The 15,116-nt window shown below is 36.5% G+C and overlaps 1 protein-coding gene across 1 annotated transcript; it reads right to left on the bottom strand.

Annotated features, from left to right (window-relative positions):
- Positions 1 to 2,666: 2,666 nt before the first annotated feature.
- On the bottom strand, positions 2,667 to 14,673 carry mcm2 (minichromosome maintenance complex component 2). The gene is made up of 16 exons (XM_073843958.1): positions 14,629 to 14,673; positions 13,749 to 13,933; positions 13,492 to 13,664; positions 13,133 to 13,405; positions 12,832 to 13,051; positions 11,087 to 11,294; positions 10,612 to 10,746; positions 8,323 to 8,514; positions 8,157 to 8,250; positions 7,029 to 7,279; positions 6,808 to 6,934; positions 6,516 to 6,628; positions 3,732 to 3,974; positions 3,430 to 3,612; positions 3,183 to 3,338; positions 2,667 to 3,095 (listed from the first exon to the last, which is right to left on the bottom strand). Exons 1-16 carry the CDS (start codon positions 14,632 to 14,634, stop codon positions 2,985 to 2,987), a joined length of 2,670 nt encoding a protein of 889 aa, XP_073700059.1. The 5' UTR covers positions 14,635 to 14,673; the 3' UTR covers positions 2,667 to 2,984.
- Between the last annotated feature and the right edge of the window lie 443 nt (positions 14,674 to 15,116).

Raw genomic sequence — 15,116 nt, 5'->3', positions numbered from 1 at the left:
TTTAGCGACAGAGCAAAACTAGAATGAAACTAACTAAACCCATAATTTCCAGTTTAAATCTCACAATTCTGACTTTTTCCTCACAATCTGAACTGAAAAAAAAGTTGAATTGCGAGATGTAAACTGAGAATTTTGAGGGAAAAAAGTCAATTGCAAGATGTAAACTTTGAGAACTCGATTTTCAAAACTTGCGACAGATATAAACATGCAATTCTAAGAAAAAACTGACTTACTTTTAAATAGTCACAATCACGCTTTTTATTTTTTATCTAGGGCTTGCAGTCATTGTATTTGCAGCGATAGATTGAAGTTTCTGCAGGGCTTGATTCCTGGCGCGGATTATAAATTGTAAATTTATAATCTCATAACTGAAAGTTCTAACCTCACAATTTTCCTCACAATCTAAATTTGGAATTCAGAGGAATTGAGAATTGCGCTAAATGCCATTGAACTGGTTTTAGCGAAACAAGAATGAAATAGTCAGCGATAGAGTTCTGACGTTGACCAATCAGAAAGCTCCGATTATGAGCAACAACAATCAACAATACTGTAGTTAAGTAAACAGTAGTTTTTTTTAGTGATGTAAAAATCAGGTTAAACTTTTATTTTTTACATTTCTTGTCAGTAAGTAGGGAAGTTTGTTTCTACAAACATAAAAAGGTAATTAGTACAACTGTTTATCTTACAAACCTGGCATTTCATTTTTCACAATTTCCAATTTTAAATGTGTAACCTCGCAATTTCGAATTTACATCTCACGATTTTCCTCACAATCTAAATTTGGAATTCTAAGGAAAAACTGAGAATTGCACTGAGAATTTTGAGGAAAAAAGTCTTAATTGCTAAATGTAAACTTTGAGAACTCGATTTTTCATGACTGATATACTACTTGCAATTCTAAGAAAAAAACTGACTCATTTTAAAATAGTCGCAATCACGTTTTTTCGAAAAGATTCTTCGGAAGATCGAAGATTTTGGAGGGTTTGATTCCTGGCGCAGTGACCAGAACTGGTTTTAGAGACAGTACGAAACAATGAAAGGACTCAACAATGGAATTCTGACATAGACCAATCACCAATCGAAAAGCTGCGATTATGACCAACAACGATTGATCACTCTAGATAAGGAAACTGTAGTTTTTACAGTAGTAGTCATACAAATCTGCCACTTTATTCTCAATTTTACATTTATAATCTCACAACTGAAAGTTCTAACCTCGCAATTTCGAATTGACATCTCACAATTTTCCTCACAATCTAAATTTGGACTTCTGAGGAAAAAATGAGAATTGCACTAAACGCCGCCAAACTGGTTTTAGCGACAGAGTGAAACTAGAGTAAAATGGCCAGCAATAGAATTCTGACATGGACCAATCAGAATGCTCTGATTTTGAGCAACAACGATCAACAAGACTCTAGGTAAGTAAACTGCAGTTTTTAGTGATGTAAAAATAAAGTTAAACTTTTGTTTTTTACATTTCCTGTCAGTAATTAGAGAAGCTGGTTTCTGCAGACAAAAAAATCTGGCACTTTATTTTTCACCATTTCCAATTTTAATTTTATAATCTCACAACTGAAAGTTCTAACCTTGCAATTTCGAGTTTACATATTACGATTTATCTCACAAATCAAAATTTAGAATTCTGAGGAAAAATTGAGAATTGCGCTAAATGCCGCCAAACTGGCTTTAGAGACGGCACGAAACTAGAATGGAATGGTCAGAGATGGAATTCTGATGTTGACCATTTGACTGATTATGGCAAGTTCCACATAGTGCAGAACCAAACATAATTGTAGTTCAGTACACTGCAGTTTTTTAGCGATGTGAAAATTCATTTTTTTTCCCGTCAACAAGTTTTGAAAGCTTGTTTTATACAAAAAGGTAATCGCAACTGTTTATCTTACAATTCTGAATCTTCATTGCACTGTTTACGAAAACGATCTACGTCTATATTGGCATTTTCACTGTTTCAGAAACATGGTCTTCAAATGTGGGCAGCCAATTGCCATTGGATTTGCAGAGATAGACTGAGGATTTGGGAGGGTTTGAGTCCTGGCACAGTGACTGCAGGCTCACGCTTCAGCAACACAGGGTTTTAGCGATGGTATGAAACTAGATTAAACACTCAGTCAGAGAATTCTGACATTGACCAACTGAAAAACTCAGATTGTGATCAACAATGCAAATTAAACAGTGCATAATCGAACAAGATTGTAGTTGAGTACACTGTAGTTTTTTAGCGATGTAAAAATAATGTTACACTTTCATTTCCTGTCAGTAAGTTTTGAAAGCTTGTTTCTAAAAGCATAAAAAAAGGTTATCACAACTCATTTTAAAACGCAAACGTGATACGTTTTAAAACAAAGGAGGTCAGCAGAGTGTTTGAAAGGCTGTTTCCGAGGGTCGAAAATGCTGGAGTAGCGTAGCGCAAAATTGTGTTTAAAAATGAAAACGCACTAGTGTAAACACAGCCTTAAATCTATAAATCACACAACTTAGTTCTAAACTTGTAATTTCGAGTTTGCATCACACAATTCGGACTTTTTCCTCACAATCTGAACGGAAAAAATGTTGAATTGCGAGACGTCATGCTCATTATGAATTTGGGGCGCAAACAAGCTTTAGGTTCAGATTACACTACTATAATAATTAAAAAAAGCCAAGTACATCCACAATTTAAGATTTATTATTCAGAACATAGTACAAAAGTTTTATTTTTTATTTTTTTTTACATCACAAACTTAATAAATGCAGTACTTCTGCAATAATAACTGTAGAGAAAGTTCAAGAACGACACCATGTCACATGCAGCCAATAAGACCGCTTGGATCACTACAACCGTAATGTCTACGGTAACAAGTTCATGAAAGGACCAAAAGCAAGACTCAATCCATCTAACGGCTGCTCCGTCAACCACATGACAGAATATTTACAAGTCCAAGATACTCAATCCAACTCCTCACGAACAAATCCCAAACGAATGCCTAGAACTGCTGTACAATGAGCTTTTTCTTGACGTCGTGGGAGAATTTGTTTGAGCGGAAGAGGTCGCTGTCGTAAAACGCCGACAGGTTGTGGATATTAATCTGTCGGGCCTAAGGACAAAAGTAGTGGCGTTAAAACTCGAATTCACAAATGCCATGTATTTTTAGTACTTTTTGATTCAAACATTGATTAGTTACCTTGTCCACCAGATCCTTCTCAGCAATCTCGATGGTGTCCTGCTGGGCTCCGTAACGGTTGCGCTGATACGCGACCTGCTCGGAAACCAGCTGCTTCAGGACGAAGAGCAACAGCTCGTTGTTGTCCCGTCTGAAGGCCAGATAACGTGCGAACGTCTGTAGAAAGAGACAAATGCGAATTCGGTAACCAACTTAAACAGGATCAGATGGAAAACCTATCTTAGATTGGTACGACCAGTTCGCTCACCTTCCGCATGCTCCTCATCACGCTGAACTTCTGCGTGTCAATGAAGCTTTCCAGCATGACACGGATAGCCATGTTGACGTCGTCCTCCAGCACGTAATCCCGCAGATGCATGCGGGCGTGTGCCTCGGCCATGCGGATCATGGACTCTATGTGACGCACCGTAATTGGGATACTGCCCGTAGCCTGCGAGACAACATATAATTACTCACATTTCAGCATTTTCTGCACAAATTTTGTGGAAAAATTAAGAAATGGCCTGAAAAATGGTGGAAATTGTCTTTGGCTTCAAATGCGACTCTTACCATAGACTCTTTTCGAAGGTCGCTGTAAATTCGGGCCACCTTGTCCTGGTCCATCTGATTGAGTTTCGGATGCACGCGCTCTTTCGAGTATATGATGTACTTTCTGAGCAGCTCCTGAGGGATGGGCGGGACATCGAAGGTGTTTGGCAGCACCACCTCCTCTAGACCGGCTATGCCCCCTTCTTTGTTGCTCGGGTGATGCTTGATGTGGCTGCCCACTACAAAGCGAGCCAACATTTCATCCTAAACCGAAGAGAATTATGGGTTAAGCGACTGGCAAAGCTTGAGGAGTGTTTGTCACAGGTTAGGGGGATATTTGCATGCCAAAAAAAGTACTAAAAATGTAAAAGTTGCTTCTGGTCTAGCTACTGTCCTATCCAAATAAAGGCATTAAACTGCAAAAAAAAAAAAAAAAGTTTCACATGTAGAGGTGTGACAATGGATAAACCTAAATAATTCTTCAAAAAAAAAAAAAAAGTTTTGCGCAAAAGTCAGTTGTCAAAACAATTTCTGTCAGGCCAGTAGATGGCGTTTTTGTAGATTACACAGATGTTAACAGAATTGTTTTCCAAAAATGTTAATTTTGAAACCAGTTTATAATAGTTTTCACGCCTCCAAAATGCTGGTGTTTAAATGAATGGCCAAAATGCATTAAGTTCAAAAACTCAAAGTAGTTTTAGAATAGTTGCAATTACGAGCAAAGAAGTTTATTTAAAGGGTAAGTCTGGTAAGTGCTGTTTTTAAGCTCGTCACATCCATTACAGTACAACAGTACATATTCTATATTTAAAATAAAGCGACAATTATATGTTCTAAAGAGCCATCGCTTCTCTATTTGTTGGGTATTATTGTGTCTGGTTTGTGCATTTTCACAAATTTGCAATTCTAAGGAAAACTAATTCCTTTTAAATAGTTGCAATTACATTTTTTGGGAGGCGGGGAGCGAACAAGAGTCTTTAAATTGAGATGACACTATTGCAGTAACTCAAAACAGTCAATTACATGCTCACTACTGTTCAGAACATAACAGTATTTCATAAAACAAATAAAACTAAAAGAAATCTTTAAAAAATAATGGAAAAGTTTCATGTGTAAACGTCAACATTGTTACACCAATCTCAGATCTGCCAGGGCAGTAGATGGCAATGTCACTTCGTAGACAACCACTACGATATACCTGACTAAACACGTAAGACGCATGTTCATGACACCACCGTTTTCACAAATTTGTGTTTTTATAGTTTGCACAGAGGCATCGATCATGTTGTTTTCAAAAATGGCCATTTCAAATATCCATTCAAAAGTTTTCATGCCCCCAATATGCCGTTGTTGTTTAAATTAACAGCCAAATGCAAAACGTTTTCCGTTTTTAGTTTAACCCTTATGTGTTGTTAGGGACGTTTTCGTCCACTGAGGGGTGCTGTTGAGTCTTAATTTGGCCACAACTTTTTCTCTGTTAAAGCAAATGGAATGATTTTTGGTGACTAATCTTATATTGATAAATATTTTGGGAAAATGCTTTGAAATTTTTCAAAAACTCAACAGTACACTGTGGGCAAATTTACTACCCTTTCGTTATGTTTCGTGGCTGAAAACAGCCACTGCTTTAAACTGCTGTAAAAATGTATCAGATAAATATTTTTTTCAATTTTTTTTGCATAAATCTATTAATCAACCTCAGTCCTGCTCAAAAATACTAATTGTTTAAAAAAAAAAAATCAGGATTTTAACTCTTTAATTGCCAAATTAATAAATGTCACTGATTTGGAAAAAAAAAAAAAAAAAAACACACAAAATGACTAATTTTCAATATAAAATGTGAATGTGGCCTGGATTTTTTTTAACCTTTTTAACAGTCTTGGACATGTGAAAGATTAGTAAGAAGATTGGCTTTCATGCATTGTTAGTTTTGGCGCAGCATCAGATTTTATTTTTTCTCCCTCATTTATTGTTTGTGGCTGTTTTTGCCCCATTGACTTCCATTATAACCACATCTTTTGATTGCAAAGCCATGACACCATATAATGCTGAATTCTTGATTGTTTGTGGTTTTCCCTGTTGGGAAGGGGTCAAATTTGTAAATTGTACTGTTGATTATCAGTTGGCCCCATTAACCCTTTAGATAGGCCTTCGCAAAAAAAAGCTTAGTTTTACATAGAGTTCTATGGAGTATAACGGCATATTATAGTTAAAATATGTTAAAAAGGTAAAAAAAAAAAAATCCAGGCCACAATTACCTTTTATATTGAAAATTAGTAATGTGTTTTTTTTCCCCAAATCAGTGACATCATTTAGGAATTTGGCAATTAAAGAGTTAAAATCCTGATTTTTTTTTTTTAACATTTAGTATTTTTGAGCAGGACTGAGGTTGATTAATAGATTTATGCAAAAAAATTTGAAACAAATATTTATCTGATACATTTTTACAGCAGTTTAAAGTAGTGGCTGTTTTCAGCCACGAAACATAACGAAAGGTTGTAAATTGAAACAATGCACAAGGGTTAAAAAAAAATCAATTTTTAGATTACAAAATAAAAAAAAACTAAAATATATATAAAAAATGTCAATGTCGAAACAAGCTTCGATCTGCCAGGGTAGTAGATGGCAATGTCACCAAATAAGCATTTTTGTAGTTTTTACAGAGATATAATCAGTATTGTTTTTTTAAACCAGTTTTCAAAAGTTCCCACGCCCCCAACACACGATTGTTGTTAAAACGACCAGCCAAAATGCATAAAATAAAAAGGGTCATGTAAACACCCCTTAAAACATCAGCGGACTTACCTGCACAGGGTCGACGGTGTCTCTTACGATGCACAGAACGTCAAATCGAGATATGATGGGCTCCGTCAGGTCAACGTTTTCCGAGAACGTGAGAGACGGGTCGTAACGCCCACCTTTTAAAAGAAAGTGAACTTTAATGAGAAAAAAAACAACTGCTGCCGAAACCAAACTCTACCGTATCTTTCAATCCAACAGAAAGTAGTTAAAAACGTGACTGCGTTCGGAGTCGAATAACATGCAACTCTTAAATTCTTGACGGCAAAATTGAAGTTATGACCCTCCCAGAACGTACCGATTGGATTGGCGGCGGCGATGACTGTGCAGCGAGCCTGCAGCGATGTGACGATCCCAGCTTTGGAAATGGAGATGCTCTGCTGCTCCATCGCCTCGTGGATGCTGGTCCTGTCCTGATCGTTCATCTAAGAAATTAAATGAAGCAGATTCACTTAATTCGTCACCTAAAATGACTCTAAATTGGTCCGAACGTTGGTGGAACAGCTACTAATTGCTCACCTTATCAAACTCGTCAATGAGGCAGACTCCTCGGTCCGCCAAGACCAAAGCTCCCGCCTCCAGCGTCCACTCTCGACTCACGGGATGACGTTGGACGTAAGCCGTCAGACCCACGGCGGAAGCGCCCTGCCCTGTAGAGAAGACCGCACGACTCGCAACCTTCTCGACGTACTTTAGAAACTGGGACTTGGCTGTGCCTGGATCTCCGCATAGGAGAACGTTAATATCACCACGCACTTTGTGCTTTCCACCTGTTGAGGGAGTTAGAAGACAATTGAGCAATTTGAAGGACTTTGAAGTGCATCTTAAAGGAACACTCCACTTTTTTTGGAAATAGGCTCATTCTCCAACTCCCCCCCCGAGTTAATAAGTTGATTTTTACCGTTTTGAAATCCATTCAGCCGTTCTCCTGTTCTGGCGATATCACTTTTAGCATAGCTTAGCATAGATCATTGAATCCTATTAGACCAATAGCATCGCGTTCAAAAATGACCAACGAGTTTCCATATTTGTCCTATTTAAAACTTGACTCTTCTGTAGTTATATCGTGTACTAAGACCGGTGGAAAATGCAAAGCTGCCAGTTTCTAGCCTGATAAGATTAGGAACTACACTTCCATTCCGGCGTAACAGTCAAGGAAGTTTGCTGCTGTAATATGGCCGAAGCAGGCGGAGTATTATCAGAAATGAGTTCCCAGCTAGTTTAGCATTTGCACATGTGCTGCGTGGTATTACTGCTCCTGCTTCGGCCTTATTACGGCAGCAAACTTCCTTGACTATTACGCCGGAATGGGAGTGTAGTTCCTAATCTTATCGGCCTAGAAAATTGAAGCTTTGCATTTCCACCGGTCTTAGCACACGATATAACTACAGAAGAGTCGAGTTTTAAATAGGACAAATATGGAAACTCGTTGGTCATTTTTGAACGTGATGCTATTGGTCTAATAGGATTCAATGATCTATGCTAAGCTATGCTAAAAGTGATATCGCCAGAACAGGAGAACGGCTGAATGGATTTCAAAACGGTAAAAATCAACTTATTAACTCGGGGGGAGTTGGAGAATGAGCCTATTTACAAAAAAAGTGGAGTGTTCCTTTAAGAGTAGTGAAAGGAAAACAAGCAGGATACCTGGATTCTTAGCTTCGCCGCCAAACAGAGCAAGCGCCAGACCACGTTTGATATCCTCGTGCCCGTAGATGGAAGGACCAATACTTGCGAAAATCTGTTGGAGGGAATTTAAGGTTAATTTGGAGACATGTCAACATACTCCAGCTAATGTGCGTCCATCGCTCACCCGTTCGCCAATGCGCTCGTCTTTGGACAGAGCCATGATGGCTTTGATGTCTTCATCGGTGAGCTCCGCCACGGCCACGCCCTCATCCTTGCGGGCGATGTGATTGGCCAGGATTACAGTGGCGAAGACGGGGAAGCCATTGGCCATGTTGAGAGAGCCGTCGTAGTTGTTGTGGTAGATTCCTGTGAGCTCCTGCAAAAACAAATCATTTCGAGGTTATATTTTATCTAAATATATTAGGTCTGTCGAGATAAGTAGATTTAGGGATTGGTTCTGCGATTTTTCCAAATGCGTTGCGATTCTCTCTTGAATCGATGCCCAAGCACTTAAATTACTTCGTTGAATGCAAAAGCTCTCTTCTTCGTGAGCATTTGAGTGGGTGGTTAAAAAGTAGCCTACAGCGCCATCTGCTGTAAAAGACTAAGCTTAGAATCGATTCCAGAGATCGTTTTATATATTTCCAATCATATACAGTTGAAAAATATAAGCACACATATTTGAGATGTATTATACTTGAATATTATTTAATAGTTATAGTGATATAAATATCTTGAGTGGTTGGTGTAGATTGCTGAGAGTTACTAATGATATTCAAGCATTATATACAAAATAAATTTGAATAAAATGCATGAACACATGTAGATAGATATATTACGTACTTTAATTTAGAATATTATTTAATTTAATTGTACTGATAGAAATATTAAAAGATGTAGCCGTGGTGGTAGATTCCTGAGAGCTCCCTCAAAAACATTACAGAATTTATTTATGTTTAAATATTATTTACAATGTTATATAATGGCAAAGTGTAAACATGCATTTAGATGGGCATTTTACTTGAATATTATTTGATATATTGATAGAAATGTTATAAAAAGTCATAGCTGCTCCAGCAAAAAATAATTTTTTTGAGGGTATATTTTATTAAAATACTCATGGAAAAATTGTTTGAAATGTTATATGGTAAAAAACTAAATAATACACATTTAGGCAAGTCTATTTTCTTAAAATATTTAATATATAAATGATACAGTTGTAGTGGTAAAAGTAACAATGTTAATATTTATAACTTTATACATATTTAATTTAAAATAACTGTAGTTACATAAATATTATAAAAAGATCTAACTGTGGTGATAGATTTCTGTGAGCTCCATTAAAAATAATACATTTTTGGGAGGGAATATTCCTTTATATTTAAATATTATTTACACCATTACATAATGGAAAAATATGCAAATATGCATTTAGATGGACATTTTTAATTGAATATCATTTGATATAAAGATTATAAAGTCACAGTTGGACCCATTTTTTGGAGGGCATATTTTATTTGAATATATATGACGATTTTTTGTGTAGTATAGTGAAAAATATATATTAATACGCATTTAAGGAAGTGTATTTTCTTCAACTATTACTTGTATAAGTGATATAGTGTTAGAAGTATTTTTTTTTATTTTAGAAGTAAGTTTTACATTTTTCCAGGTCCAAATTTCAGGGCATATTTTATTTACATATGTAATTTAAAATTATTTAAATATAGTTGCGGTTACATAAATATTATAGAAAAAATCTAGTGTTGTGGTAGATCCCTGTGAGTTTTTTTATACTTATTTTTACTTTATACTTAAATATTTAAAACGTTATATAATGAAAAATATTTTAATATGCATTTAGATGGACATATTGAACTTCTAACATTTGATACATTGACAAGTGTTATAAAACAAATCACAGTTGCTATGGTAGATTATTGTGAGCTCCAGCCAAAATACATTTTTGGAGGGCATATTATATTTAAATATAAATGGAAATATTATTTGAATGTTATATAGTGAAAAACGAATTATAAATACACATTTAGGGGAGTTTTTTTTATTACTAATATGTGCCAATAGTGTTAGAAGGAACAATAAATGCTAATATTGATAACTTTTAAAATATTTACAGGTTCAAATTTTAGGGGGTATTTTTATTTGCATATTTATTTTAATACTGCTCTATATTGTCAATTTATGTTTAATTTTATAGAATTTTTTCTAGATTTTAGAATTTTTTTCTTCTAGATTTTAGAATTTTTTCTTTCTAGATCATTTAAAACTTCTATTTATGTTTTAAGACACAAATTAGCATGCTCAACACCTTAAGAGGTTTTGAAGTCTAAAATTAAGAGTCAACTTCATCCAAACTGTTGTCTGTAATAAATCAATCCACTTCAAGCTTCAAGTGCAAGTTCAGTAAAAGGGAATTGGTATATATTACAGTCATTAGGGTCAGTTAACTCACAATCTCGTCTCCGGGTTTGCAAGTGTCCACCAAGTCAGCCAACAAGATGGCGTCTTTGGAGCGAGGCAGGCGGCCTGCCGCGACTTTCCCAGGACTCTCCTGAATGGTGATACGCTGGTAGTTCTGGTACACGGTCTGTGAGAGGCAATAACCTCAGTTAACATCAGAAGGAAAAAAAAGAAACAGCTGGTTCCTGCTGCTATGGCAACAAATGGCAAAAGCTGGTCTGTTATGAGGACATTTACATAAGCAGATAAGCAAGAAAGCAAAGATCATTTTGATCGGAAATGTATTTGCTTGTTATTGAATAAACCAGATTAAAGTTTGATTAATCAACTGTTCAAATCAGTTTGGATCGGATAAAATAAATATAGATGAATCACTCAAAAATGGTAAAAACGGTAAATCCACAATTTTCTTTAAATATTCACCCAAAAGCATTACACTACCACACAGATATGTTTTCCTCACACACCTGTTCCATGTTGATATCAAACGGACCGAGCGACTGACACTCGGGGCAAGAGCCTGGCTTCACCTCCTGGTTCTGGGACTGGAAGAAGGGTCCCAAGATAAAGTTACACTTATTACAGTTGTATTTCACCATACCGAGCTGCGGCAAAACTCCAGTGCAGCTAGTCACGACACCGCTGGTGCGGATCAACTGGTTCAGGTGAAGCTGCCTGTAGGTAAAACAAAATAAATTAATAAAATTGCAAATAAATAATATATGCACTACCAGTCAAAAGTTTTTGAACGGTAAGATTTGTAATGTTTTTGAAGAAGTCTGCGGACCAAGCCTGCATATATCTAAAGTACAGCAGAAACAGTTACATTTTGAAATATTTACACTATTTACAATAGCCATTTTTCGATTTGAATACATTTTAAAACGTAATTTATTCCTGTGATTTCAAAGCTGAATTTTCAGCATCGTTACTCCAGTCTTCAGGGTCACATGATCCTTCAGAAATCAGTCTAATATGCGGAATTGCTGCTCAAGAAACATTATTATTTTGAAAGCAGAATTTTTCCAGGTTTCTATGACAAATAGAACATCTTTTGCAACATTATAAATGTCTTTATCATCACTTTTGATCAATTTAAAGCATCCTAGCTAAATAAATGGTAAACTAATTTCTACAATTTCTCTCCAAAAAAAAAATAAAAAAAATTATACTGACTTCAAGCTTTTGAATGGTACAGTGTATGATGTTATAAAAATCAAAATCTTCAGATATTTCAGATAAATGCTGATCATTGGATCTTTCGATTACTCAAAGAATCCTGACAAAAAAAAAAAAGTACCGTTTAACCGTTTTAAATATTGATGATGATAATAGTTTCTTGGACAGCAAATAACCATATTAGAATAGAATGATTTCTGAATAAATTACACTTTAAAATATATTCAAATAGAAAACTATGGAAGCCAAAAGGTAATTCCACTTTTACCTTGCAATTCTGAGTTTTTTTCTCAGAACTGTGAGATATAAACCCACAATTGTGAGTTATCAAGTTAGCATTGCTAGATATAAACTAACAATTGTAAGAAATAATCAGAATTGTGGGATATAAACTCACAATTACAAGAAATAAAGTCAGCTACAAGATATAAACTCACAATTCTGACTTTTTCCCCTCACAATTGTGACTTTATCTCACAATAGTTTTTTCCTCAGAACTGTGAGATATAAACCCACAACTGCAAGTTGTAAAGTCAAAATTGCGAGATATAAACTCAAAACTGTGAGAAATAAAGTCAGAATTGCAAGATTTTTTTTCTTGCAACTGAAACTTTGTATCTCGCAATTGTGACTTTTTTCTCAGAATTGTGAGATAACTTGCAACTGCGAGTTATAAAATCGCAAAAAAAAGACTGATATGTTCAACGAATTGCAAGTTCATATCACACTTCATTTCTCAGAAATGAGAGCTCCTATCTTTCAATTCTGACATTATAACTCACAATTGTGAGTTTATTTCTCACAATTCTGAGAAAAGAAAATGTCCAATAACTTTTTTTTTTAAACTTTATGCAGTGGCGGAAATGGCTTCCATAGAAAACAGTCATTTTAAATAGTTAAAAAGATTCAAAATTTTACTGTTTTTACTGTACTTTGAATAAAATACATGCAGGCCTGGTAAGCAGAAGAGACTTCTTTAAAAAAAACTTTAAAAATCTTAAAAAAAAAAAAAAAAAAGTGCAATTTCTCGTACCTGAGCGATCTAAGCTCTTCCACCAATGGCAGGTTGCCGATGCGGACGTGGATTTCGTGTGCGATTCTGTCGTATTTGGGGTACATGGCCAACACCACCTCTTTGGCGGCTTCGTCAAAGATCTTCAGCATCTCAGCAGGAGCCTCCGGCAGAAAGTAAGCCAGAACGTGCTCCCTAGACGCTAGCTCTTCATAGTTCACCAGCAAACTCTCCTTGTTTTCTGTGAAGATCATAAAATAAGTTAAAAATCCCTGTAGTAAATAAATAACACGCTTCCTCCAGAAAACCGTGCACCACCCACCTTTGCACATATCACTAATGCGCTCTTTGAACACATTGTGTCCGTGCTCGTCCACATGCGTTCGCAGGAAGTTCTTGAAGCGGTGGTAGATCTCCAGTCGCGGGGCGGCCATTGAAACCCACTCCCTGACCGTGTGGCCCTTCATGTCCTCCAGGTTCTCAATGCTTTCGATCATCTCCTCATCCTCGCCGTCTAACGCGACGCCGTCGGCTGCCCTCTCCGCGAGAACCCGCTGCCTCTTTGTAGGCCGTTTGTCGTCTTCATCTTCACTGTCTGTGCATCATAAAACAACACTGGTTTAGAATATGTTTCTTGAGTAGCTTGCGCTACTATTATTTTTCAGTGACTGAAACACCCACCGTAAAGAAGTCCACGTCCGATGCGACCCATACCAAGGCCCTGTTCTCGGTCACGCCGTCTCATAGCCGCTTCTGCTTCCGCCCGAGCGCCGGGAGAAAGCTCGCTGAGGTCTTCATCCTCATCCAGACCCTCCGCTTCATAACGGTCCAGTTCTGGGATGACACGATAGTCTCTGTCGGGGGAGAAATCAAATCTTGTTAGCTATGGTTTACATCCAGAATGACCAAGTCACATGAAGAAGTACGGTCTCTCTTACCTTTCCATCCCATCTCCAATCAGCTCTTCTCCGTCTCCATCCTCCTCATCGACAATATTGTCTCCCAGAATCCCCTCGGACTCGTCCTCAAAGGGGGGAAGGTCTCTGCCGGGGCTGGAGGTCAGGTCGCCCCGCCGAGAACCGCGACTGGGGCTGGTGGCCATGTGAAGCGACTCTGATGAATCCTGTTTTGGAGGAAAAGCAACATCAGTGTTGTATGAATTGAAAATCTTGATAGTAGAACTGAAGAATAAGGTCCAAAAGTCAATGTGAAAAATGCATGTAACATGTTTAACTAAATAAACTGAGGTAATAAAACCAAAACTTAATCGATTTACTTCGAAAAAGCGGATTTGTCATTATGTTAAACATTAAAACTTTACAATAATATTGTTTAAGAAAGGTCAGTTATGACTTGTAACAACTGTTGAACCACAACAAAGAAACTAGTTTTACCCACGTGGGGCCTTTCAGACAGACGTAACCTCTTCAAAATACAGTATTTTAATGCATTTATATTAATATGACATATGTCAGTTTTAAACTAAAAGCAAAAAATCGTCATATTTATATAGTTTTAAAAGACTTTTTTAATAAATTAAATGATTTGACGCTTAAAGTCAGAATAAAAATATATAACAGAGACTTCAAGTTAAAATCACAACGTATGTGTAAACATAAAAGCATATTTATTGGATAACGTTTATTGTATTAAGTTAGATCATTGACTTACGTTTTAACTTTACTAGACACTCTTACTAGACAAGCCATGCACGCTTCGCATGATTTTTTTAAAGCGTTTGCAAACTTAAAACACATTTCAACTACATTACAACGATTTGTTTTTATATACGTAGTTATTATACACAATTACACTCACCGCCATCTTCTCGTGTCTATCTCGTACAGCAGCACGTCTGTAGACTGCTTTTTCCCGGGAAGACTGATTTTTCGCGCGAAATCAATCACGTGATCACAAAGCGCGCGAAGCGCTATGAATATGTATTGAGGAAGAGCGTCTCAACACTGTGGTTGGTTCGGTGGCAAAAGCGTCGTTCCGACCTAAACGTTCATTGGTTTGACGCGTGGAAAGGGACGGACATGTTAGGATTGATAGAACTAGACAAAGCGATAGACTACAGCGAGGTAAAGTTCATATCTTGCCTTAAATAAAATGAACCAGTTGGATCCACAGTTTAGAGTCACTTAAGTGCCAAACTACTAATATAATAAACGAATAAACTAATATAACACGAAATATTTCGTGGTTAGCTTATATGGTTTCACTGTCCATTCTGTATAAAATCCATGGTTCATTTTTTTGTTACTTTTATTTTACAACAAAACATTGTTAAACCATGGTTATTG

Source organism: Garra rufa, chromosome 7 (assembly GCF_049309525.1).
Source record: "Garra rufa chromosome 7, GarRuf1.0, whole genome shotgun sequence".
Taxonomy (NCBI): domain Eukaryota; kingdom Metazoa; phylum Chordata; class Actinopteri; order Cypriniformes; family Cyprinidae; genus Garra; species Garra rufa.
This window is presented reverse-complemented; position numbering and strand designations above follow the sequence as displayed.

Excerpts from the sequence above, each read along its gene's own strand:
- mcm2 (XM_073843958.1), bottom strand. Across the intron at positions 8,515-10,611 it reads GCAAACCCGGAGACGAGATT|GAGCTCACAGGAATCTACCA; the intron begins GTGAGTTAACTG and ends TTGTTTTTGCAG. Across the intron at positions 8,251-8,322 it reads ACGAGCGCATTGGCGAACGG|ATTTTCGCAAGTATTGGTCC; the intron begins GTGAGCGATGGA and ends TCCCTCCAACAG.